Below are 23,371 nucleotides of genomic sequence, written 5' to 3' on the forward strand. Positions count from 1 at the left end.
TTGTTTTTTTTTTTTTTACTAATGAAATTTGCTAATGAATCTTAATAGAAATCACATACCTTTCTCTTACGAAACTTCAATGAAACTTCAAAGTACTATAAATAATTCGTTTCCATAATTTTGTTGTGTCTTCTTTCGTCCAACAATGAGTTTATCCTGAAGACTATACAGTATTCCTGAAATGAAAAATTGAACGATTTATCGAATTATACAAATCTAGACCATACAGAAGAAGACTATACAGTATTCCTGAAATGAAATATTTTTCATTTATACAATAATACAATAATACAATATAATCATGTGAATAAAAAATCGAAGGATTTATCGAATAATACAAATCCTTGAAATGATCACAGAATTTTTTTAATTATCAACACATTATCCTGAAGACTATACAGTATTCCTGAAATAAAATATTTTTCACGAATAATATAATATAATCACGTGAATGAAAAATTGAACGATTTATCGAATAATACAAATCCTTGAAATGATCGTAGAATTTTTTTAATTATCAACACATTATCCTGAAGATTATACAGTATTCCTGAAATGAAATATTTTTCACTGAATAATTTATTTTTCATTTTTTCATTTTACTTTTCATTGAATAATTTAATATCATCACGTGAATCGAATGATTTATCGAATAATACAAATCCTTGAAATAATCACAGAATTTATTATAATTAATTATCAACACATTATCCTGAAGACTATACAGTATTCCTAAAATGAAAAATTGAACGATTTATCGAATAATACAAATCCTTGAAATGATCACAGAATTTTTTTAATTATCAACACATTATCCTGAAGACTATACAGTATTCCTAAAATGAAAAATTGAACGATTTATCGAATAATACAAATCCTTGAAATGATCACAGAATTTTTTTAATTATCAACACATATGCTGAAGACTATACAGTATTCCTGAAATAAAATATTTTTCACGAATAATATAATATAATCACATGAATCGAACGATTCAATCGAATAATACAAAGCCTTGAAATGATCACAAAATTTTTTTAATTATCAACGCGTATTCACGACTTATTATTTCTTTTATTTCGCACGTACTTTCTATTCGCAACAATAAATGATATCCGAAAATCTTTAAGAAAGAAACCATGACATCCTACATATATATATATAAAACATATATATATATATATATATATATATATCGAGAATGATACGCGAAAAATAATCGATACGTGGAAAATTGCCGGTTGTACATTCAGGATGTGACAATCACTTTGGCCCCTTTTTCGCGCCATGCATAATGCAACGATACATCTCGCATTTCGACCATCCATGTCATTTCTATTTCATGCGAAAGTTTCGCTTTAAGGAAGACACGTGTCCATCCGCGAAATGATCGACTGCGTCCCGATAGATCAAAGCGATGTCACTTTTCACTCGGCGATCGGTCGCACGACTTTTCTCTCCCGATCGACGTTGGGAGAGTTGCGTGATTTCAGCAGTTCGAAATTGAAAGGGGGAAGAGAAAAGAAAAAAATAAATAATAATAAGGAATAAAGATAAAGGAAGACGAGCGATGCAGGGGGAAGGGTACACCGACGTGTCGCTCAAAGTGTCGCAGTTCCTCTTGAAATCGGCTGGTATATGGGTGATTGGAAACGACGCTGAGGAACGTCAGAGAAAATTCGCTGTGTTCTACACCCTCGCTGCCCTGATTTACGGTATATACGTGAACGCGGTGGATATTTATCACAATTTGGATAATCTGGCTGTGAGTTTTGAGAAAGCTGAGCTTGAGTCTATTTATTAAGCTTATAAAAAATATCAAGGGAGGTTGATTCGATATTTTAACTTTGTTCGAATATAATTTTTTTTTTTAATAATTTTAAAAAATTAATATTTTCGTTTACGACGAATCGAATCATCGTAATTGATTATTCTTTTCAGCATTGCGTCTTTCTGACTTGCAACATGATGTGCATATTACTGGGATTGTTCAAGTGTTTCGTGATAAGCTTCTTCAGAATCGAATTCTCGCGTATAGTTTCGTACGCCCAGAAACACTTTTGGCGTTTGGATTACGATTACGACGAGAAGATACTTTTCGGGGAGTGTCAGAAATTTTGCAGGCTGTGGATCATAGTTGTGAGCATGATTAGCCAATCCTCGTTGGCCTTTTACATAATTACGCCAATTTATGGTAAATCGATTCGATAATTGTATTCCATTTTCCGGAAAAAAGAGTTGAGAGAAATAAATATGTGTATGATAAAGAGTACAGAATAGGAAAATTTACGTTTCAGAAAATATAGGGAAGAACAAATCGGAGAGGATACTTCCGTTCAAAATGTGGGTCGATCTTCCTCTCAGCGTGACACCTTATTACGAAATAATGTTCGTCATCCAGGTACTATCCTTATTCATTTTTTCTTTTCAAAATATTAACAAATACTATAAATTTATATGTTAACGAAAAAAAAGATGACTGTTTGGATACATAGCATCCATATTTTTAAACTTTTATTCAAAAATTTTTTCATCGAACGAAAGAATTTTTAGGTTAAGTTTAAACTCTAAATAACGTATATTTACATCGTAAATATACGTAAAGCAGAAGTGTGCAGAATAATAACAAAGATTCTATATATTCTACGTTCAAATGTACAATTGCTCCAGTTAAGAAACAACATTCGCGCAGTTATTGGCCGTAGAACAAATTGGCATCGCGTACGTATGCAGCGACTTCTTCCTGTGCATATTGAACCTGCACGCCCTCTACCAATTTCGCATGATGCAGCAGGAATTGTCGAAGATCTGGTCGGCCATCGAGCAGCAGACAACGAGCGTCGCGGCCTACACGAGAGGGTGCCACGTAGCTTTGAAAAAATGCATTCGAAGGCATCAGTCGTTGATCGAATTTTGCAATAAACTCGAGCAGGTTTTCACGTTCCCGATCCTCAGCCACGTGGTGGTGTTCAGCTTGCTAATGTGCTTCGATACGTACGAGATACTTTTGGTAATATTTCTAATTTCTTTTTTGAGGACCATTGCTCGTATTTCGTGTTATATATATTTTTGATATTCATTCATTGTTCGAAGAATATTAATGTATTCGTGGGAGATTTTATAGTTGCAGAAGATATCAATCTTTCAAAGTATTTCGTATAAAGGGTGTCTCAAAATTAACGCAAGATTTGAATTAAATATAAAACAGAGTTTTTAGATATTTATTTTTTAAATGAATCATAAAGTGCATAGGATAGGATTATTTATGGAATAACACTTTCTGCATAATTGTGGCTGAATTTCGTCGATGCAGCGTTTAATTTCCTCTTGTAATGTGATTGTGGGATTGTCGATATAGACCTTTGACTTCGAATAACCCCATAAGAAGAAACGTAATTGCGTTAAATCACACTAGGGAGCCAATTCTGATTATCGAAACGAGAGAGTACACGACCAGGAAATGTCTCGTGCGGTAATTGAATTGTTTTGTCTCGTTGAAACCACATATTAGCCACATCAATATCATCCAATTTCGGCAGAAAGAACCGTGTTATCGTGTCGCGATATCATTAACAGTCGCTGCTCGACCAGCCTCGTTCTCAAAAAAGTATGGTGTGATGATGCCTCCTGCCAAAAATCCGCACCAAACAGTGACACGTTGCGGGTGCATTTGTTTTTCGCCAATCACACGTGGGTTCTCCCCAAATATGGCAATTTTATTAACAAAGCCATCGAGGTGAAAATGTGCTTCATAGCTTAGGATTATTTTGCGGCCGCCAAACTTTCATTATTTTTAAAATATTGTTCAATAATGAAGACAAGTTGTTGTATTGGGCTGGCAACTAAGTAATTGCGGATTTTTTTTAAAAAATTAAAGACAATTTTTTCATGGAACTAAATAACTTTATTCTGTAATGTGTTGCCCATTTTGATCAATGACCTTTTGCCATCTTTCAGACAGCATCATAATCCCACGTTCATAAAACTTGTGGTTTTTATTAGCAAAAAACTGAATCAGGTACGATTCGATATCATCATCATTATTGAAATTTTTACCATTCAAGGAGTTCAAACTTTCATTATTTTTAAAATATTGTTCAATAATGAAGACACGTTGTTGCATCGTATACCTAAACTCTTAGCTGTCAAACCGTTCTTTTTTCAGGGTTGCCAACAACTTAATGGCGGCAAATTCAAATCTTGCGTTAATTTTGAGACACATTTTTATTCGCTTAATGTTAATTTTGAATAATTTAATTAAATACGTACAGGCAGACATACCCACGTTGAAGAGGCTCATCTTCCTTTGTCACATGGTCGCTAGTTTCATCCACATAATTTTCTTCACGTACATTTGCCACGGTCTGATGGAGGAAAGTGGAAATGTCGGGTTGGCAACGTACTCGGGCTGGTGGACGACATTGCCAATGAACGAGACCGGAAGAATGCTGCGAAAAGACATAAGGATAATAATGATGAAATCAATGCGGCCGTGTTATCTCTCCGCAGGTGGCTTCTTTCCTATGTCCTTGGAAACTTCTACTGCGGTATGCAATCTCTTTTAAAAAAAATGTTCGTTTCTTTCTCGTTCAAAATATTGAAAATAATTATTGTTGCGATATAAAATTATTCTTTAATAATTTTGGAAATGTAACGATTTATATTCAGAAAAATGGAATATTAAAAGTTTAGCCAGTGAAAAAATAAATATATATAATTTTTAAGGAAAAATTAATCGAGTAATTATACTAATAATTCAATTTTGATAATATTTAAATTTATTCTTGTAGCTCGTAAGCTCCACAATGTCGTACTTCACCTTAATGAGGGAATCGTCCATGAAAACAAACTGAACGAGTTGAACAAAATTTATTATAAAGTGAACATTTTTCTAATATCAGCTAAGAAATTTTAGTACTTTTAGTGTTTGTATTTCTTAGATGAAAAATAAAATACGATTCAAATATCACACGGACGATCGTCCACGATACGTCAAATTATTAAATTTCCCTCTTCTTCTTTCGTATTTTCATTTAAAACAATTTTAAAACAATTTCCAGAAACGGATAATTATCACTCAACGTACATCCACGCTTAATTTTCAGTTTCCTTTTCCTCTCGAAACGCGATTCAATTTCATTTCGAAATTTTGATAAATTTAATTAGCAAAAATCGTTCTTTCTTCAAAATTTCTCCTCTTCAACGATAAAAATTGAATCGTTGAAAACCTCTCGATAAATTTTGATCCCATCACAAAGCTTTTCAAATTTAAAATTTTGATAAATTTGATTATTGATTAGCAAAAATCGTCCTTTCTTCAAAATTTCTCCTCTTCAACGATAAAAATTGAATCGTTGAAAACCTCTCGATAAATTTTGATCCCATCACAAAGCTTTTCAAATTTAAAATTTTGATAAATTTGATTATTGATTAGCAAAAATCGTCCTTTCTTCAAAATTTCTCCTCTTCAACGATAAAAATTGAATCGTTGAAAACCTCTCGATAAATTTTGATCCCATCACAAAGCTTTTCAAATTTAAAATTTTGATAAATTTGATTATTGATTAGCAAAAATCGTCCTTTCTTCAAAATTTCTCCTCTTCAACGATAAAAATTGAATCGTTGAAAACCTCTCGATAAATTTTGATCCCATCACAAAGCTTTTCAAATTTAAAATTTTGATAAATTTGATTATTGATTAGCAAAAATCGTCCTTTCTTCAAAATTTCTCCTCTTCAACAATAAAAATTGAATCGTTAAAAACTTCTCGATAAATTTTGATCCCATCACAAAGCTTTTCAAATTTAAAATTTCTTCTTCAATTAAATCAAATTATTATTATTATTATTATTATTATTATTACTCCTCCAAGAAACGCACAAACTCAAACTCAAAAAACTTTCGATCGCCTCGAAAATTGGAAAGGAGGCTTTCTCCCTCTCCATCCTTTGGGGCGTAAGATGAACGACTGATGAAAGCCAATTCCCTGCCTGCGTGGATCGTCGCCTGGAGAGGGGAGTGTGTTCCCTCCCGAATCATGAATAATGCAGCCGCGGTTGGAAGTGGACAAAGTCGACAATTGGCAGGGAGTAATTCGTGAGAAAGCGGATGATTGTAGGCATCTAGGAAAGAAAGATCGACACGTTCAAAGTATCGAGGAGCAAAGCGTGACGTCTCGTTAAAAATCGAAAGCAAAGGTTGAAAGGTTGAAAAAGTAAAAGGCACGCAACGTCTCGATTGACGATGCGACGACGAGGATCCAAAGACGTCTCGATAATTTGGACCAGTTTCCTGATGAAGATCGTGGGATTATGGTTGGCCACGGATCGGAACGAGCAACGTCAAAGGGATTTCGCGTTGATTTACACCGTTGGAACGCTGTTCATCAGCATATGCATCGCGTTCAGGGACATATATTACTCGTGGGGCAATTTCTCCGTGAGTTTGAATCATTTTTTTTTCCATTCCAAATATTTCGAAGTAGCGACTTTACAACTGTAGTTTGTAAAATTGGGGAATTAATTAAACATCTTCGAGTTTGGTGTTGAAATAAAAATGTGAAAGAGAATATTATTATTCAGATTTCCGAATATGATTATTTTCAGAATAGCGTTTTTATCTGCTGCAATATTTTGTACGTGGCGATCGTACTGTTGAAAATCAGCGTGTTGTACGCGCACAGAGAGGAGTTCTTCAACTTGATCGCGTTCACGCAGAAGAATTTTTGGCGTCTTTACGACGATCCGCAAGAATTGTTAATTATCACCGGGTGCAAGAAATTATGCAACTTTTCCATCGTGCTTATCATCTTCTGCGCCCAGGGTACTTGCGCTGGCTACATGGTCACTCCGCTCATAGGTATATATTTTGGAATAATATAGCTTTGTAGATTTTTGTAGATTTGTACAATTCGAAGAAAGATAACGATAACAAGTGTGTTTTTGCTTCTCAGAGAATATAGGGAAAAATGAGTCTGACAGAGCATTGCCGTTCAATTTGTGGATTGATTTCCCCGTAGGATTGTCGCCTTACTTTGAACTACTTTTCATCCTACAAGTATAAAAATTACAATCTTTACATTCCATTCTATTGTTTGCAATTTACACGAATATTTATAAATATCTATCCTAAATATATCAATTATTATAATTGTCATTAAAATCGATTAATTTATCCCTTTAACTATTAATTTATACCTTTTAACACAGATACTTTGCGTGTATCACGTGGCCACGTGTTACATCTGTTTCGACAATCTGTTGTGCATCGTGAATCTTCACGTTGCCGGCCAATTTCGTATACTGCAACACAGACTGAAGAATCTGGGGAACGCGATCAGGGATGAAACGGGATTACCACGTTACGAGAAGTGTTGTTACGAAAGGTTGAAGGACTGCGTGGTGCAACACCAAACCCTCATCGAGTATTGCAAAAGATTGGAAGATATATTCACGGTGATGGTGCTCGGCCAAGTAATGTTTCTTGCAGTGGTGATATGCCTCGTTGGATTTCAATTGTTTCTCGTTCGTATGCCAATATTATTTCATCACAGCTGAGAATAATATCTTTTTACATTATCGTAATTATTCGAAAGAATAAAATCTATCTTAAATTGTTATTGATTAAAAATTATTTCTCATTTAAGTAAATAACAATTCGAATAAGATTTCGTCGCACATATTGATCAAAAATTTCAATAAATTTCTTTAAATTGTTATTGATTAAAAATTATGTTATTTAATTTCATTAAAGGGAAAATTTTTTTAAAATTATTTCTCATTTACATAAATAACAATTCGAATAAGATTTCGTCGCACATTTGATCAAAAGTTTCAATAAATTTCTTTTCTTCGTTAAATAGTTATTGATTAAAAATTATGTTACTTAATTTCATTAAAGGGATAACTTTTTTAAAATTGTTTCTCATTTAAGTAAATAAATTCAAATAATTCAAATAAGATTTCGTCGCACATGTCAAAGGTTTCAATAAATTTCTTTTCTTTTCTACGTTATACTAATTTCATTAAAGAGGTAACTTTCTTAATAATATTATAAACATTATTAAGAAAATAAAAGAATAAAATTAATAATTATTAAGAATAAAATTTCTCTATTTTCTATTTATCTTTTTCTATTTAAGTAAATAACAATTTGAATAAGATTTCGTCGCACATATTGATCAAAAGTTTCAATAAATTTCTTTTCTTCGTTAAAATGTTATTGATTAAAAATTATGTTATTATGTGTGTTGGAAGATATATACATTATATATATAGAAATCAGGATATTCGTTTATAATTATATTTATCCATTAAAAAGAATAATTATTATTTTTTCAATTTTAAGATTGTGTGGATTTTCTTTTTTAGTGGGTTATTATTCTAAAGATTTAATTATTGAAAGTTTTTTTTTTTAAGAAAAATAATTTATTTTTCAATAATTAATTTAATTGTTGGTACAATTTTTATTGTATCTTATTCATTTCGTATAATTTTAATTGTAACTAGAAAATATGATTTTTAGATTAATTTATAGGAAATTAATTCTTAATTCAATAAATTTTAATTTAATAAGAGTTAATTTATTATTAATTTATAAATTAATAGTGTTTAAAATAATTATAATAGGAATAATTATGAGATTTAATTTTTATAAATTGATTTTATTAAATAATAAAATTGGATATTTTTAAAATATCATTTTTATTTATAAATTTAATTTATAAAGTAATTTATAAAAAAGTTATCGTGTCAATATTTACTTATGAAATTTATGTTGAAAAATCAATTATTGAAATTTTATCAAGAAAATTCATGTCAGTAACATTTAATATTCAAAATTAAATTAAAAATCTCAAATTTAAAAATTAATATTTATTTAACAATTTTAATTTATGTAATTTATATAATAAATTTAGTTAATTAAAATTTAAATAGCTTATATTTAGAGCGTAATATTGAAAATATTAATGAAAATTTTTTAAATAGAAATTCTTAATTAGGATTTTATGTAACCCAAATGATTTATTAACAATAAATTGCTAATTATTTTTATCTTTAACTAATATTTTAATTTTAAAAATTATTTTAGAATAATTTCATTAAAGAGGTAACTTTTTTAAAATTATTTCTCATTTAACTAAATAACAATTCGAATAAGATTTCATTGCATATATTGATCAAAAGTTTCGATAAATTTTTTTTCTTCTTATTATAATAATAAATATCTTAAGCTTAATCCTACGTCGCTATTTTTATAGGCGGAAAAGAAAGCCGATCTTTTTTCTAAAAGATTTAAAAATTAGATTCCTTCATCCTCTTAATAATTATCTGATATAATTAATTATACAACGAATTTGTTACGTTACAGGCGGACACCTCGGCTTCGAAGAAAGCCAGTTTGGTACTGAATTTGGGCGGCACCTTCTTTCAACTTTTAATCTTCACTTACAGCTGCGACAATTTGATACGACAGAGCGTGAACGTTGGCAATGCAGTGTTCTCAGGCCCTTGGGTTAATCTGCCAATGAGCAAGGCTGGTATTCTCGTACGAAAGAATCTGATAATCGTGATAATGAGATCGCAAAAAATTTGTTGTTTGACGGCCGGCAAATTTTTCCCCGTTTCTCTGGAAACTTCGACCGCGGTAATTCAAAAATGTTGTAATACAAACGTTATTGCGTAATATATAAACATATTAATTCTATAATTAATAAAATAACGTTAACACATTCACTAAAAATCTTTGGAAAAAGGATTCTAACGAAACAAGAATATAGAATGAGACTTAAAACTTAGATCTTTTAAATAACTTGATTGAAATAAACCTCAATCAAAATTTTTCTATTAATTTTCCAAAGATATATATTTAAATGTGTGTGTTGTAAATATTATATTAAAATTTATCTTCATTTTTTGATTAATAAAAATATTTTTCTCTTTTCTCATAAAATAAGAGAGTTTGTTTAATAATTTCCAATTATTTTTAATCTTTTATTTTTAAAATATTTTTCTCTTTTCTCATAAAATAAGAGAGTTTATTTGCAATTTCTAATTATTTTTAATCTTTTACAGGTTCTCAGCACGGCAATATCGTATTTTACCCTGCTAAAGCAATCGAGCCTAGAAAATATGTAGAGATTGTAATCAGTGACAGAAGAATTTGTAAAATTATCGATCTACCCTGCTGTGTTTCTTTCTGGATGGCACAAGTAAATTTAATATTGAAATTATCGATACAGATTAGGTGGCCATCAGGATTCTCACTGAAAATAATTTGATTAATAATATAATTTATATTTAACCATTTTATCATTACACCATTATTTTTATTTATTCTCATATTTATTTAATTCTTTTTATCAACACAATTATGCCTGATGGTCATTCAATTCATTGAGATAGCAAGACTGATAATTTATAGCAATTGAGTTTGTCGTTTTTCAAATCGAATATTTATAATTAGTAACTGAGTATAATAAAGTTCATATTGCAGTATCTTTTCGTTTCGATAATTATTATCGATTATAGAATTGAAATTCCCAAACAATAATTCTTTTAAACAATTCAATTCGATAAAAAATTACAGATATTAGAAAATACATATTAATACTCACTTAAAATGTTTTTGCAAATATCAATTCCAAAAACACCATGCAATTAATACATTTTTCGATTCATCAAGAGTATTGAATGAAAAATATGAAAAATAATTTGTTAAAAAAAAATTATTCAACAATCACATCTATAACGTCAACACCATTTCAACTGCACGTAAAGTTTAATAACTCCACACATAAACTATTAACCACTTTTAACTTTTAAATCATCCCTCGAACGACCCCAAAGCACGAAATCCACTAAACTATCACCATATATGTTTCCATACTCCCTAGATTCATAATGCATAATTCATCGATCCTCCTCCTCCTCCTCCCCTCCTCCTCTTTCTCTCCTTTCACGCGCCTAGGATGGTAATTACAATGACATTGGAAAGGTAAAAGCGAAAAGGAAAATTACGAGACAGGCAAAGGAGGGCAGTGATCGTTGGATCGACGAGACGTCAATCACTCTTGGTGTAAGTAACGATCGAAGGATTGCAGGAGGATTGAAATAAGGGATCGAACAAGAAACTCTGTCATTAAACACTCGAGATGAAATCGAAGGAGGTGAGAGATCTGTCAATCACTGTCACCGCTTTTTACATGAAAATCGCCGGATTTTGGACGTCGACCAATTACGTGGAGGAACGGCGAAGGAACGTCACCATGAGTTACACGCTGTTCGCGATACTGTTCGCTGCGACCACCGAAGCCAGAGATTTGTACTTCTCTTGGGGAAATTTTAGCGTGAGTCTCCTCTAAAACTTCTCCTTTCAAGTTCCACTCGAAACCTGTCGAGAAAGCAAAAATAAAAATCAAACGCAAATTAAAGAAGAAAATTTATATTACAGTTCGTTATAATTGCAAAGGATTGTAGTTAGAAATTATTCAAGCATATGATCTTCCGAATTTACAGGATTCGATTTACGTCGCGTGCAACATTATAACCGTGTCCCTGGTTTTGATCAAACTGTTAACGTCGTTTATATACAACGAGGAGCTGCTTGGGATAATTCGTTATGCGAAGACGAATTTCTGGCACTCGAATTACGACACGTGCGAGAAATCGATAATGAACAAGTGTCAACGCACTTGCAACTACCTCGTCTTCGTGTTCACTTTCTTCGCCCAGGGGACGGTTTTAGGTTTCATATTGAGGCCGATTCTGGGTAAGAGTGATATATATATTTCGTTTCGTTTTGAATAAAGAGAAAAATGAAAAGATTGGCTCGCAGTGAATCGTGGAAAAAACGAATCGGACAGAATACTCCCGTTCAACATGTGGCTCGAGCTGCCGTTGTCGATCACCCCGTATTTCGAAGTAATGTTCTTCGTACAGGTAATCGATCGATCTTCGATCGATCTTCGCGAAGGGAGATATCGAAGTTTCGTTTGAATATTCGTGCATATTCATCTTCGTGCACGCAGGTTGTATTCGTGTACCACGTGTGCGTGTGCTACCACTGCTTCGACAGCCTTTTGTGCATTTTAAATTTGCACACGGCCAGCCAGTTTCGTATATTGCAACACAGATTCGCCAACACCTGCAACGAGAAACGGGGAAAACGGGACGAAGACGAAGAATCGGCGCTCAGTTTCTACGAGTACTCGAAGCTGAAGGCTTACATTCGACAGCATCAAGCTTTGATCGAGTATTGCAAAAAATTGGAACAAGTGTTCAACTCGATAGTGTTTGGCCAGGTGTTACTTTTCAGCTTGTTGATGTGCCTCGATGGATACCTGATACTCATGGTGCGCACTTTCATTTTTCAAATTTTCCTTCTCTATTCTCTCTTTGTTTCGTGAATTGGCACGAAATTTCATATATTGAGTTGGCAAGTAAGTAATTGCGGATTTCACTCATAGATGGCTTCAGTTAAATTTTTAGATTTGCTGGCGTAGTCCAAATGTAAAACACATTTTGTTATTTGATAGTTGGCAATTCAGCCAGTAAAAAAGTTTTTTGATCGGTTGCGTAGTTTTCGTTTGGCGTTCCTTGAAAAATGGAAAATCAAAAGGAACATTATCGTCATATTTTGCTTTTTTATTTTCGCAAAGGGAAAAACGCATCGCAAGCTCACAAAAAGTGATTATGTGCTGTTTATGGCGACGAAGCCTTAAAAGAACGGCAGTGTCGAAATTGGTTTGACAAATTTCGTTCTGGTGATTTTTCACTCAAAGACGAAAAACGCTCTGGTCGTCCAGTTGAAGTTGATGACCTAATCAAAGCAATAATCGATTCGGATCGTCACAGTACAACTCGTGAGATTGCAGAGAAGCTTCATGTATCACATACATGCATTGAAAACTACTTAAAACAACTTGGCTATGTTCAAAAACTCGATACATGGGTTCCTCACGAACTGAAAGAAAAGCATTTAACGCAACGCATTAACAGCTGCGATTTGCTAAAGAAACGTAATGAAAATGATCCATTTTTAAAACGACTGATAACTGGCGATGAAAAATGGGTTGTTTACAACAATATCAAGCGGAAAAGATCGTGGAGCAGGCCACGTGAACCAGCTCAAACAACATCAAAAGCTGGTATTCATCGAAAGAAGGTTTTGTTATCAGTTTAGTGGGATTACAAAGGAATTGTCTATTTTGAACTCTTACCACCCAACCAAACGATCAATTCTGTTGTCTACATTGAACAACTAACGAAATTAAACAATGCGGTTGAAGAAAAGCGGCCCGAATTGACAAATCGAAAAGGTGTTGTATTCCATCATGACAATGCAAGGCCACACGCATCTTTGGTCACTCGGCAAAAATTATTGGAGCTTGGTTGGGATGTTTTGCCACATCCACCATATAGTCCTGACCTTGCACTGTCTAATTACTTTTTGTTTCGATCTTTACAAAACTCCTTGAATGGTAAAAATTTCAATAATGATGATGATATCAAATCGTACCTGATTCAGTTTTTTGCTAATAAAAACCAGAAGTTTTATGAACGTGGAATTATGATGCTGCCTGAAAGATGGCAAAAGGTCATTGATCGAAATGGGCAACACATTACAGAATAAAGTTATTTAGTTCCATGAAAAAATTGTCTTTGATTTTCTAAAAAAAATCCGCAATTACTTAGTTGCCAACCCAATAATTCGTTACTTTTTTTTCCTTTTATTGAATTATGTTTATAGGAAGAGACTCCTTTCGGAAGACGCGTCACTTTCACGTTCCACATAACTGGTTGCATGTGTCAACTGTTGATGTTCACGTACAGTTGCGACTGCTTAATAAGAGACAGCATGGACATAGCCGATGCCGCGTACAATTGCTTGTGGTCGTTTCTGCCGATGAACAAATACGGGAAAATGATACGGAGAGATCTCATGTTCGTTATCACGAGATCGAGGACGCCCTGTTGCCTGACTGCTTGCGGATTTTTCGCTGTATCCCTCGAAACGTATACCAAAGTAAGTGATAAATTTCAAACGTAATACTCTTCTTGAAAATTCTATTCAAAATCTATTAATGTAATTCTTTATATCGTCGATTACTTTATTTGAAGCTGAATTTATTGAACTTATGAAGTGGATATCTAAATCTGATATAATAATATTAATTTTACATTTGCGTCGAATAATAATATAAATTTAATTTTCAAATTTGTGTAATAAAGTTATTATCGTTATTGTCGTTTTTTCTTTCTTTTCTTTTTTCTTTAGGTTTTGAGCACTGCAATTTCAATCTTTACCATATTGAAACGTTACGAGAAAGAATTTAAGAGTGATTCTCTACGATGAAATGATGAAATATGATAGTTTTTAATATGATTTTCTTTTTCTTTTCGCAAAAATATTGAAAGCAAATTTTAGAAATGGATTATAAACTGGTTTTCCAAGAATTTGTTTATAATTGTGATGTACAATTTTTCGTTACAATGTATATCATAAATTTGAAATTAGAAATACTTTTAATAAATGATAGTAAGTAAAATTTTGTCACTAATAAACTAATATTCCGTACTATTGACACAAATTTGTTAAAAATAATAAATTTTTGCTCGTAATGCAAATATTTTGGGCACGAAAACGCGATAGTTATTATTATTATTATATCAGATTTTATTAATAACACACACAGAAATTTAAAAATGTGCGTTTAATTTTTACAGATTTTGAGTACCGCGATGTCATACTTTACATTGTTGAGAAACCAATCCGAAAACGCAATTAAAACGTAACTGACATCAGCTTCGAACGTGTAAAAATAATGAATTTAAATTATGAGATGTACTTAATTTCTTATTACATTCGTTAAACGAGAAGGAATAAAGAAAAAAGTTTCGTTAACCAAAAACACAAATTCCAAAAGACTCTTTTTCATTCGTTTCATGAAAATTCACTTACTCAACATAATGCAGAACCAAGCATATAGTTATTAAGAAAAATTAATTCTCAATATACGTACACATTATTATTATCATCCCTTTTTCAAAATTTTCCAAAAAAACAGATCACGAATCCACGTTCTCGTCACGAAATAAAACTTCGAATATCGACTATCATCTACCTATCTATAGATCACCTCCAAGCGTATTATTGAAGCCACAACAGCTCCCCCTATCCTTTCCTTTCCGTTTCATATTTAACAACCTATTACGATAATTAACAAGCGTACCGATTTCAAAACTTCTCATCGAGATCCATCATTCATAACCGCGTTCATCGATCCGCAATCCAAGAAGAAGAAGAAATATTAGAATCCCCTTTGTACAGGATTATTATAATGCCTCCCTTGGCAAAGCGTCGAAATAAATAAATAAAGTACACACGAAGATTGCAGCGAGTAAAAGTCTCGATCAAAGGATCGGCGATATACTCGTCAATTGTTACCGACCGCGGTAATAATTGATGCAGGAAAATATTTCCAAGATTGCACCGTGCACGCCTCAGTCGATCATCAGAGCGGCGGGGGGTTGCGACATGAACGGCCTCCTGAACGGCGGCGACGCATCGATGACGATGACCGCCGCTTTCATGAAACTCGTCGGTTTGTGGACGGCGAAGAACAGGCGGGAACAGCGCGCAAGGAAATTCGCCCTGATCTACACCGTCGCCGCCATGCTGTTCGCCCTGTGGATAGAGTTCACGGATTTTTATTACTCGTTCGGCGATTTTAGCGTAAGGATTGTTTTTTTGGAAAGTGGCTCTTCTTTCTCGTAATCGTGATTTTAATTCTTTTGGTAAATCTACGTGATGATTGCATTGCATGTGTAGTTGATTTGTTTGGAAAAGAAATATAAGAAAAATAGGTGAGACAGGAGAGAATGAGAAAAGCAGAGGCTCTCAATTTTTCAAGAATGCATTATTATTAATATTTTGTGTGGATAAATGTCGAGAATCAATCGTTTCCTTTGCTTGCAGACGTGTCTTTTTAATACATGTAACATTATATACATAACGATGCCCCTGTTGAAGATATTCGTGATAGTTTTGAACAAGAAGGATTTTTTCCACCTAATCTTCTACACGGAGAAACATTTCTACAAGGATAATTACGACGAGCACGAGCAACGGATCTTCACTAATTGTCGACGTCAATGCATCATCTTTGTTTGCTTCCTAACGTTCTCCACGAAAGGGACTCTCGTTTGTTACATCGTCAGTCCGCTCGTCGGTGAGTTATTTAAGTTTCGACGATAAAAAGGAGGGAAAAAATTTTTTCAATACCTTGGAATTCTTTTCCCAACGAGATAATAATTTTTACTGCTTCTTCCATTTCGATTCAAGTTGATAAATCAATTTCAGAAAATATCGGGAAGAACCAATCGGAAAGGGCACTTCCGTTCAACATGTGGGTCAATTTACCGCTATCGACGTCGCCGTATTATGAAATAATATTCACGATACAGGTCAGATTTTTCTTTTTACAACAACATTTTTTATTAATATCGTATCTTAATAAACCGTTATTGTTAAAATATTCTCGAGGGAATCAAAATTCAATAATTTAACAATTAAAATTGGAAAGGGAAAAGAAAATGTAACGTTACAGGTTTTATCCTTGTATCACATCGGGGTTGGTTATTTCTGTTTCGACAACCTGTTGTGCGTTTTGAATTTACAACTTGCCGGCCAATTTCAAATACTGCAATACAAAATGGCCAATATAGTTGATCTGTTGAAGGAGAAAAATGAGAAACGGATTATAAACACGTCCTACTTTGCCAAGAAATGTTACGAAGCTTTCAAAAAGTGCATCCGCGAGCATCAGGCGCTCATAGCTTACTGCGAGAAACTCGAAAAAGTATTCAGTTTGATTATACTTTGCCAAGTGTTGACGTTCAGCCTGATAATATGCCTCGATGGCTATCAAATAATTTTGGTGAGCGATTATTTTTATTAATTGTTCAGAATCAAAAAGATTTCTAAAATCACGTTCTTTATTCATTCAATCTTCTTCATTAATTTATTTTACATAAAATTTATCACCTGATTAACATCATAATACTGTCGTCTATTCGCAAACTATTGGCAACTAAATAATTGCGGATTTCACTCATAGATAGCTTCAGTTGAATTTTTAGATTTGCTGGCGTAGTCCAAATGTAAAACACATTTTGTTATTTGATAATTGGCAATTCAGTTATCAATCAGTAAAAAAGTTTTTTGATCGGTTGCGTAGTTTTCGTTTGGCGTTCGTTGAAAAATGGAAAATCAAAAGGAACATTATCGTCATATTTTGCTTTTTTATTTTCGCAAAGGGAAAAACGCATCGCAAGTTCACAAAAAGTTATATGCTGTTTATGGCGACGAAGAGAACGGCAGTGTCAAAATTGGTTTGACAAATTTCGTTCTGGTGATTTTTCACTCAAAGACGAAAAACGCTCTTGTCGTCCAGTTGAAGTTGATGACGATCAAAGCAATAATCGATTCGGATAGTCACAGTACAATTCGTGAGATTGCAGAGAAGCTTCATGTATCACATACATGCATTGAAAACCGCTTAAAACAACTTGGCTATGTTCAAAAACTCGATACATAGATTCCTCACGAACTGAAAGAAAAGCATTTAACGCAACGCATTAACAGCTGCGATTTGCTAAAGAAACGTAATGAAAATGATCCATTTTTAAAACGACTGATAACTGGCGATGAAAAATGGGTTGTTTACAACAATATCAAGCGGAAAAGATGGTGGAGCAGGCCACGTGAACCAGCTCAAACAACATCAAAAGCTGGTATTCGTCGAAAGAAGGTTTTGTTATCAGTTTGGTGGGATTACAAAGGAATTGTCTATTTTGAATTCTTACCACCCAATCGAACGATCAATTCTGTTGTCTACATTGAACAATTAAACAATGCAGTTGAAGAAAAGCGGCCCGAATTGACAAATCGAAAAGGTGTTGTATTCCATCATGACAATGCAAGGCCACACACATCTTTGGTCACTCGGCAAAAATTATTGGAACTTGGTTGGGATGTTTTGCCACATCCATCATATAGTCCTGACCTTGCACCATCTGATTACTTTTTGTTTCGATCTTTACAAAACTCCTTGAATGGTAAAAATTTCAATAATGATGATGATATCAAATCGTACCTGATTCAGTTTTTTGCTAATAAAAACCACAAGTTTTATGAACGTGGGATTATGATGCTGCCTGAAAGATGGCAAAAGGTCATTGATCAAAATGGGCAACACATTACAGAATAAAGTTATTTAGTTCCATGAAAAAATTGTCTTTGATTTTCTAAAAAAAATCCGCAATTACTTAGTTGCCAATCCAATTTCAAATTCTACGTTAAAAATATTAATTGATGATATGTACCTTTGCAGCCAGAGTCGCCCGTTAGAAGGCGATTGATCTTCGCCTTCCATTTGGCAGCGTGCATATGTCAATTGCTGATGTTCACCTACAGCTGCGACTGCATCATACAAGAGAGCTCGAGCGTGGCTTTGGCGGTGTACGACGGTCCTTGGCCGTCCTTGTCCGAGAGCGCGATGCGCAAAGACTTGACCCTCGTCATTCTCAGGTCTGGCGTGCCTTGCTGCTTAACGGCACGGGGATTCTTCGTCGTGTCTCTGGAAACGTACACCAGGGTGAGTGAAGTCTTTCTTTTTTTTCAAAATATATCGAGAAATTTGATAGCTTTAATTAAGAGATAATTAAGAAATTAAGTGTGATGGATTCGAAACTTTTTAATATTGATTCATTTATTTATATTAATTTATATTTTAATAAAAATAATTTTATTCGTTCGATTTGTTTGCAGGTTTTAAGTACTGCGATATCATATTTTACATTATTGAGACAAAGTACATTAGAAATTGATTAATAGAAGATCGTTGAGATCGTGATGTGAGTATGATTAATATAAATTATCGCAAATTTTTGTTTGGTATTTGCATGTGATATGATATTCCATTAAAGCAAACGATAATGATAGTTTAAATCTTCGATCTCTATGAATATTCCTGTGAAAAACACACGAATGGACGTAAACTATAATATATATATAAATAGATGGCAATCATTAAAAAGGAATATTGTAAAAAATTTATTACTTTGCATAATTTATTGAAATTAATCTCAAAATGATATCATTTTAAATCTTTCGAAATTTAATTTTATAATAAAATGTAACCAACCAATATTTTAAAAAATTTACGAAATACAATACATTTCTATGTAAATTAAAATATTATAATAATATAATCGAATGTTAATATATAAATTCGTGGCAATTATATATGTCTTAACTATTGAAAGATTAATCCTAGAAATCAAAATAAATACAAAAACTGACACACGAAACTGATTCAGGTTTATTTTGAATCGAAAGTGTTGGAACAACGCGGACAAGGAATGGGGAAAGTGCCATACGTCAATGGTTTACGTTACGCGAAGCGAGACAGAAGTGGAACAAGTTTGCTCCGTTTCTATTTTATTTTAACGTATATTTCTTATTAATAAATTATATAAATATATAATTATATAATCGAAACTTTTATATAAATAAAAGTAATTAATACTTTTTTGTAATTATTTTGGCTTCCCAAAATTTCGTTCAATACATGGATTTGATTTCATCGAAAATTACGAAAATTGTTTCTTATACAAGTAATTTAAATTTATTTGATAAATTTCGATAAGTTAAAATATTTTTATTCGAATGATAAATCTTTTAAATTTTATCAAATGGAATTGTGAAAATATTTCTTTCTTTTATGAAATAGTAAATCGTTTTATAAAATAATATATATTTCTCAATGTGTTAATGATACAAATATATAAACATTTTATTCTTCACAACACATTTTTTTATATATAATAAAATATTTGATTATTCCAAGAAATCACACAAGTTTAATTAATTAATTTAAAAAATTTTAAATTGATATTAAAAATCGAATGATTATTGAATTTATCACTAAACATAGAAATAAAACGATATCACGCAGAATATTTTCTTTTCTCCATCCAACTTTTTATACAAATTACAAACATATATCAATCACACAAATTATCAATAAAAAACATTATTTCATCGTAGAAACACGAATAATTCAATTTCCAAACCCATTCCTCATTAAATTCTTTGCAACAGAAAAATATTCCATCTTTCTATAAAATCCGCACGACGTGACTAACCTCTGACACTTTACCCTCGAAAAAAATCCCACTAATAATCCGTAGAATAATTTATATTGTGCCGCGCCACGTCAATAATAAAACAGAAAGAGTGACAATCACTTCTCTTGACTCGGTTGCAATATTCTCGAAGAAGAGAGAAGCAAACGATAAGGAAGGCATAAGAAACAAGAACGATGGAATCGACAGCAACGCCTATTAATTATTATCGCGTATTTCTACCTTGTAAGATACGAACGACGCGTTGATCAGTCACCATGCAATCGGAGAACCAGTTGGACGTATCGATAACCTTGTCGACATTTTTCTTGAGAAACATTGGATTATGGATGTCTGACGATCCTGGTGAGCAACGTCGGATGAGAATATTGCTCGTCTACACAGTTTGGATATTATTGCTTGGTATGATCATCAATGGCAGAGATTTGTATTTCACATTTTTGTATAACGGCGTGAGTATATGTTTTGCTTCGTATTTTTCTTTTTTTTTTTTTTTATGGAAAATTATTGATCAATTTTAGATTATGAGAGAATATTGATTTTTCTAAGAATTTAGGAAAGAAGAATTTGATGAGTTGTTTTTTTTTTTTGAAAAGGAAGGGGATTAAAAAGATATGAATAATAGATTTTGAATAATACTAACAATTTTCTTATTTTAAAATAATATTAGAAGAAAATGATATTTGAATGATTTATTGTTCATTTAAGAATATGATTGATTTTAGGATATTCTCTACGCTCTGACGAATAATGTAACCATGGTAATGGGTCTAATCAAGATATATATCATATTATTGTATAAAGGAAAATTTTTAAATCTAATCGTACACATGCAACAAAATTTTTGGAACGTAAACTATGATTATCACGAGAAAGAAATTTTGGATGATTGCAGAAAAACTTGCATTTTCTTCGTTTCCTCCCTTACCACCATTGGTATATGCGCCATGTTGTCCTATCTAATGACACCATTCGCAAGTAGGTAAAATAATTCATTAGAATTAAGACATTTTAGAGATTAAAACAGATGTATTTTACAAATCAAAAACATTGAAATTACAAAGAATTTAAATTTAAATCAAACCTGCAAAATTTCTTCCCCACATTTCATGAAAACCAATTACTCTAGCAAGTTGTTCCATTCTTAATCTTTTCATATTTCTTTTCTCACTTTGCTCACATGAATAATCACATAAAAATATATCTGTACAATTAATATAGTCTGCTCTCTTCTTCAACAAGGATTGAATGAAGGAAAAGATATCCATTTTATCTTCATCTAACAGAAACTTATTACATTGCTTATAAATTAATAAATAAAGTAAAAATACAACGTTATATACTTTTAATTGTTTTGACGTTCCAAGAATGTTTTGCAGAGGAAAGGAAACGGTTTGTATATTTGTTACAGTACGAAGTGGGAACAATGAATCCGAGAGAATGCTTCCGTTCAATATGTGGCTAGATATGCCATTATCAAAGACGCCTTATTACGAAATAACCTTTCTTATACAAGTAATTCGAATTTAACGTTATTATTTCTTTTCTCAAAATATTTTTTTTCTTTATAAAATCTTTCTAAAAAGTTGCTCTCATTTTTCTAAAATACTTTGCCAAGATTTTTTTCAATAAAATGCAATTTTCTTGTTTTATTTTCATAACTTTTTCACAGGCAATGTGTGTTTATTACATTGGAATCTCCAATTTTTGCTTCGACACTGTTTTCTGCATCATGGCCGTACATTTAGCTGGACAATTTCGCATACTTCAGTACAGATTTACGAAACTCTGCGATACAGATAATCAGATATGCAAAAAGAATTTAATATTGGAGGAACAAATGCAGAAATTTCACGAGAAATTTAAAAAATACGTTCGACGTCATCAAGCATTGATCGATTATCATCAAAAACTTGAGAACGTGTACACTACAATTATGCTTAGTCAAGTGTTGTTATTCAGTGTATTAATTTGCCTGTTCGGGTATCAAGTATTACTGGTTGGTATCACAAATGTATTTTATCCTGCATTTTTTACTAAATATTCGATTAATCGCAAAAGAAGAGATATATAAACAATTACATTCCATAAAATTTAATTAATATCGCATCCATAGAAATTGTAAAATGTAAATTCATATTCAAATTTTCTTTCAAAGATTTAGATTTTACGTTCCATCAACGATCATATTTTTACAAACAAAAGTTATCCAATATTTTTTTCTTTTAGGCCACCGCTTCTCTAGCGAGACGCTCCATTTTCATCTTCCTTTTAATGGGCGCCATGTTTTTGTTGTTTATGTTCACGTTCAGTTGCAACGGCGTGATGGAACAAAGCGACAATGTCGCAGTAGGAACTTATTCGGCGTTGTGGACTGTGATGCCGATGGAGAAATTCGGGAGAATGCTTCGAAAAGATCTGATAATGGTGATTATGCGATCCAGACGAGTTTGTTGTCTGACAGCCAATCGATTTTTCCCCATATCCTTGGAAACTTACACAAAGGTAGATATAATTATTCGTCCAATAAAACAACATAATCATTTCGTTATCGCACAACGAATATATTTTTGATTGTGATAATTATATTGCAATAAAAATAGAATATGGATTCAGCATTCTTAAACTTTATGAGAAAGACTTTTATAATTATATATATTTTATTTTGGATTTTTAACTCTAATTGTTTTAATGTTTAATTAAGAAAAATTAAAAATTGGAATTGCATGATATTTATTATATTCTGTAGTTGATTTAAATAAAAAACTGTGTCTATTAATTCAAAGAATTACAGTTTAAGAATGGTTGGTAAATTTAAATAAATATTCAAAGCTAAAAATAAATTATATGTTTTACAGATCTTGAGTACTGCGGTATCATATTTCACATTATTAAGCAAACATGTAGATAATTCATAAAATATATTGTAATTGAAAACAACTGAAGAATTCGTACAAAATGTCGAGCGTATATTTAAATCTATCAAAAGTAAATAAAACAGAGATGGATAATTTTTTCGAAGCAACGAATAACGTTATTATATCGATAATTATAATAAAATAATGAATATTTATTATCAAATCATGAATTTGTGTGGAAATAAAATTACAAGAACATTACAGAAAACATGCTTGATTCGAATCAGTCTTTCAAATAAACAT

At 32.1% G+C, this 23,371-nt stretch overlaps 3 protein-coding genes across 3 annotated transcripts; all 3 read left to right on the forward strand.

Moving 5' to 3' along the window:
- The first annotated feature begins 1,243 nt into the window (after positions 1–1,243).
- On the forward strand, positions 1,244–4,969 carry LOC100577755 (odorant receptor 30a). The gene is made up of 6 exons (XM_003249181.4): positions 1,244–1,765; positions 1,942–2,194; positions 2,298–2,401; positions 2,693–3,010; positions 4,272–4,547; positions 4,791–4,969. Exons 1-6 carry the CDS (start codon positions 1,571–1,573, stop codon positions 4,851–4,853), a joined length of 1,209 nt encoding a protein of 402 aa, XP_003249229.1. The 5' UTR covers positions 1,244–1,570; the 3' UTR covers positions 4,854–4,969.
- Positions 4,970–5,813: 844 nt separating this feature from the next.
- On the forward strand, positions 5,814–14,900 carry LOC724202. Its single transcript, XM_026444439.1, has 12 exons — positions 5,814–6,438; positions 6,606–6,858; positions 6,953–7,056; positions 7,209–7,523; positions 9,370–9,645; positions 10,074–10,132; positions 11,146–11,347; positions 11,517–11,769; positions 11,836–11,939; positions 12,029–12,352; positions 13,750–14,025; positions 14,727–14,900. The coding sequence occupies exons 1-12, from the start codon at positions 6,244–6,246 to the stop codon at positions 14,793–14,795; spliced, it is 2,430 nt and encodes an 809-aa protein (XP_026300224.1). The 5' UTR covers positions 5,814–6,243; the 3' UTR covers positions 14,796–14,900.
- A 123-nt stretch (positions 14,901–15,023) lies between these two features.
- On the forward strand, positions 15,024–23,251 carry LOC724462. Its single transcript, XM_026444440.1, has 12 exons — positions 15,024–15,735; positions 15,979–16,231; positions 16,363–16,466; positions 16,610–16,939; positions 18,395–18,658; positions 18,832–18,888; positions 20,462–20,662; positions 20,936–21,188; positions 21,622–21,725; positions 21,883–22,209; positions 22,440–22,715; positions 23,069–23,251. The coding sequence occupies exons 1-12, from the start codon at positions 15,466–15,468 to the stop codon at positions 23,126–23,128; spliced, it is 2,499 nt and encodes an 832-aa protein (XP_026300225.1). The 5' UTR covers positions 15,024–15,465; the 3' UTR covers positions 23,129–23,251.
- Positions 23,252–23,371: the final 120 nt, after the last annotated feature.

Source organism: Apis mellifera, linkage group LG12 (assembly GCF_003254395.2).
Source record: "Apis mellifera strain DH4 linkage group LG12, Amel_HAv3.1, whole genome shotgun sequence".
NCBI classification, from domain to species: domain Eukaryota; kingdom Metazoa; phylum Arthropoda; class Insecta; order Hymenoptera; family Apidae; genus Apis; species Apis mellifera.

What these genes read in the sequence shown, in the direction of transcription:
- LOC100577755 (XM_003249181.4), top strand. Translation starts at nt 1,571, where the DNA reads ATGCAGGGGGAAGGGTACACCGACGTGTCGCTCAAAGTGTCGCAGTTC. An exon ending in CATAATTACGCCAATTTATG is followed by an intron (nt 2,195 to 2,297) that starts GTAAATCGATTC and finishes TTTACGTTTCAG; the next exon opens with AAAATATAGGGAAGAACAAA. An exon ending in ATACGTACGAGATACTTTTG is followed by an intron (nt 3,011 to 4,271) that starts GTAATATTTCTA and finishes AAATACGTACAG; the next exon opens with GCAGACATACCCACGTTGAA.
- LOC724202 (XM_026444439.1), top strand. Translation starts at nt 6,244, where the DNA reads ATGCGACGACGAGGATCCAAAGACGTCTCGATAATTTGGACCAGTTTC. An exon ending in AACTACTTTTCATCCTACAA is followed by an intron (nt 7,057 to 7,208) that starts GTATAAAAATTA and finishes CTTTTAACACAG; the next exon opens with ATACTTTGCGTGTATCACGT. An exon ending in ATGGATACCTGATACTCATG is followed by an intron (nt 12,353 to 13,749) that starts GTGCGCACTTTC and finishes TTATGTTTATAG; the next exon opens with GAAGAGACTCCTTTCGGAAG.
- LOC724462 (XM_026444440.1), top strand. Translation starts at nt 15,466, where the DNA reads ATGCAGGAAAATATTTCCAAGATTGCACCGTGCACGCCTCAGTCGATC. An exon ending in CATCGTCAGTCCGCTCGTCG is followed by an intron (nt 16,232 to 16,362) that starts GTGAGTTATTTA and finishes AATCAATTTCAG; the next exon opens with AAAATATCGGGAAGAACCAA. An exon ending in AAATAATATTCACGATACAG is followed by an intron (nt 16,467 to 16,609) that starts GTCAGATTTTTC and finishes GTAACGTTACAG; the next exon opens with GTTTTATCCTTGTATCACAT.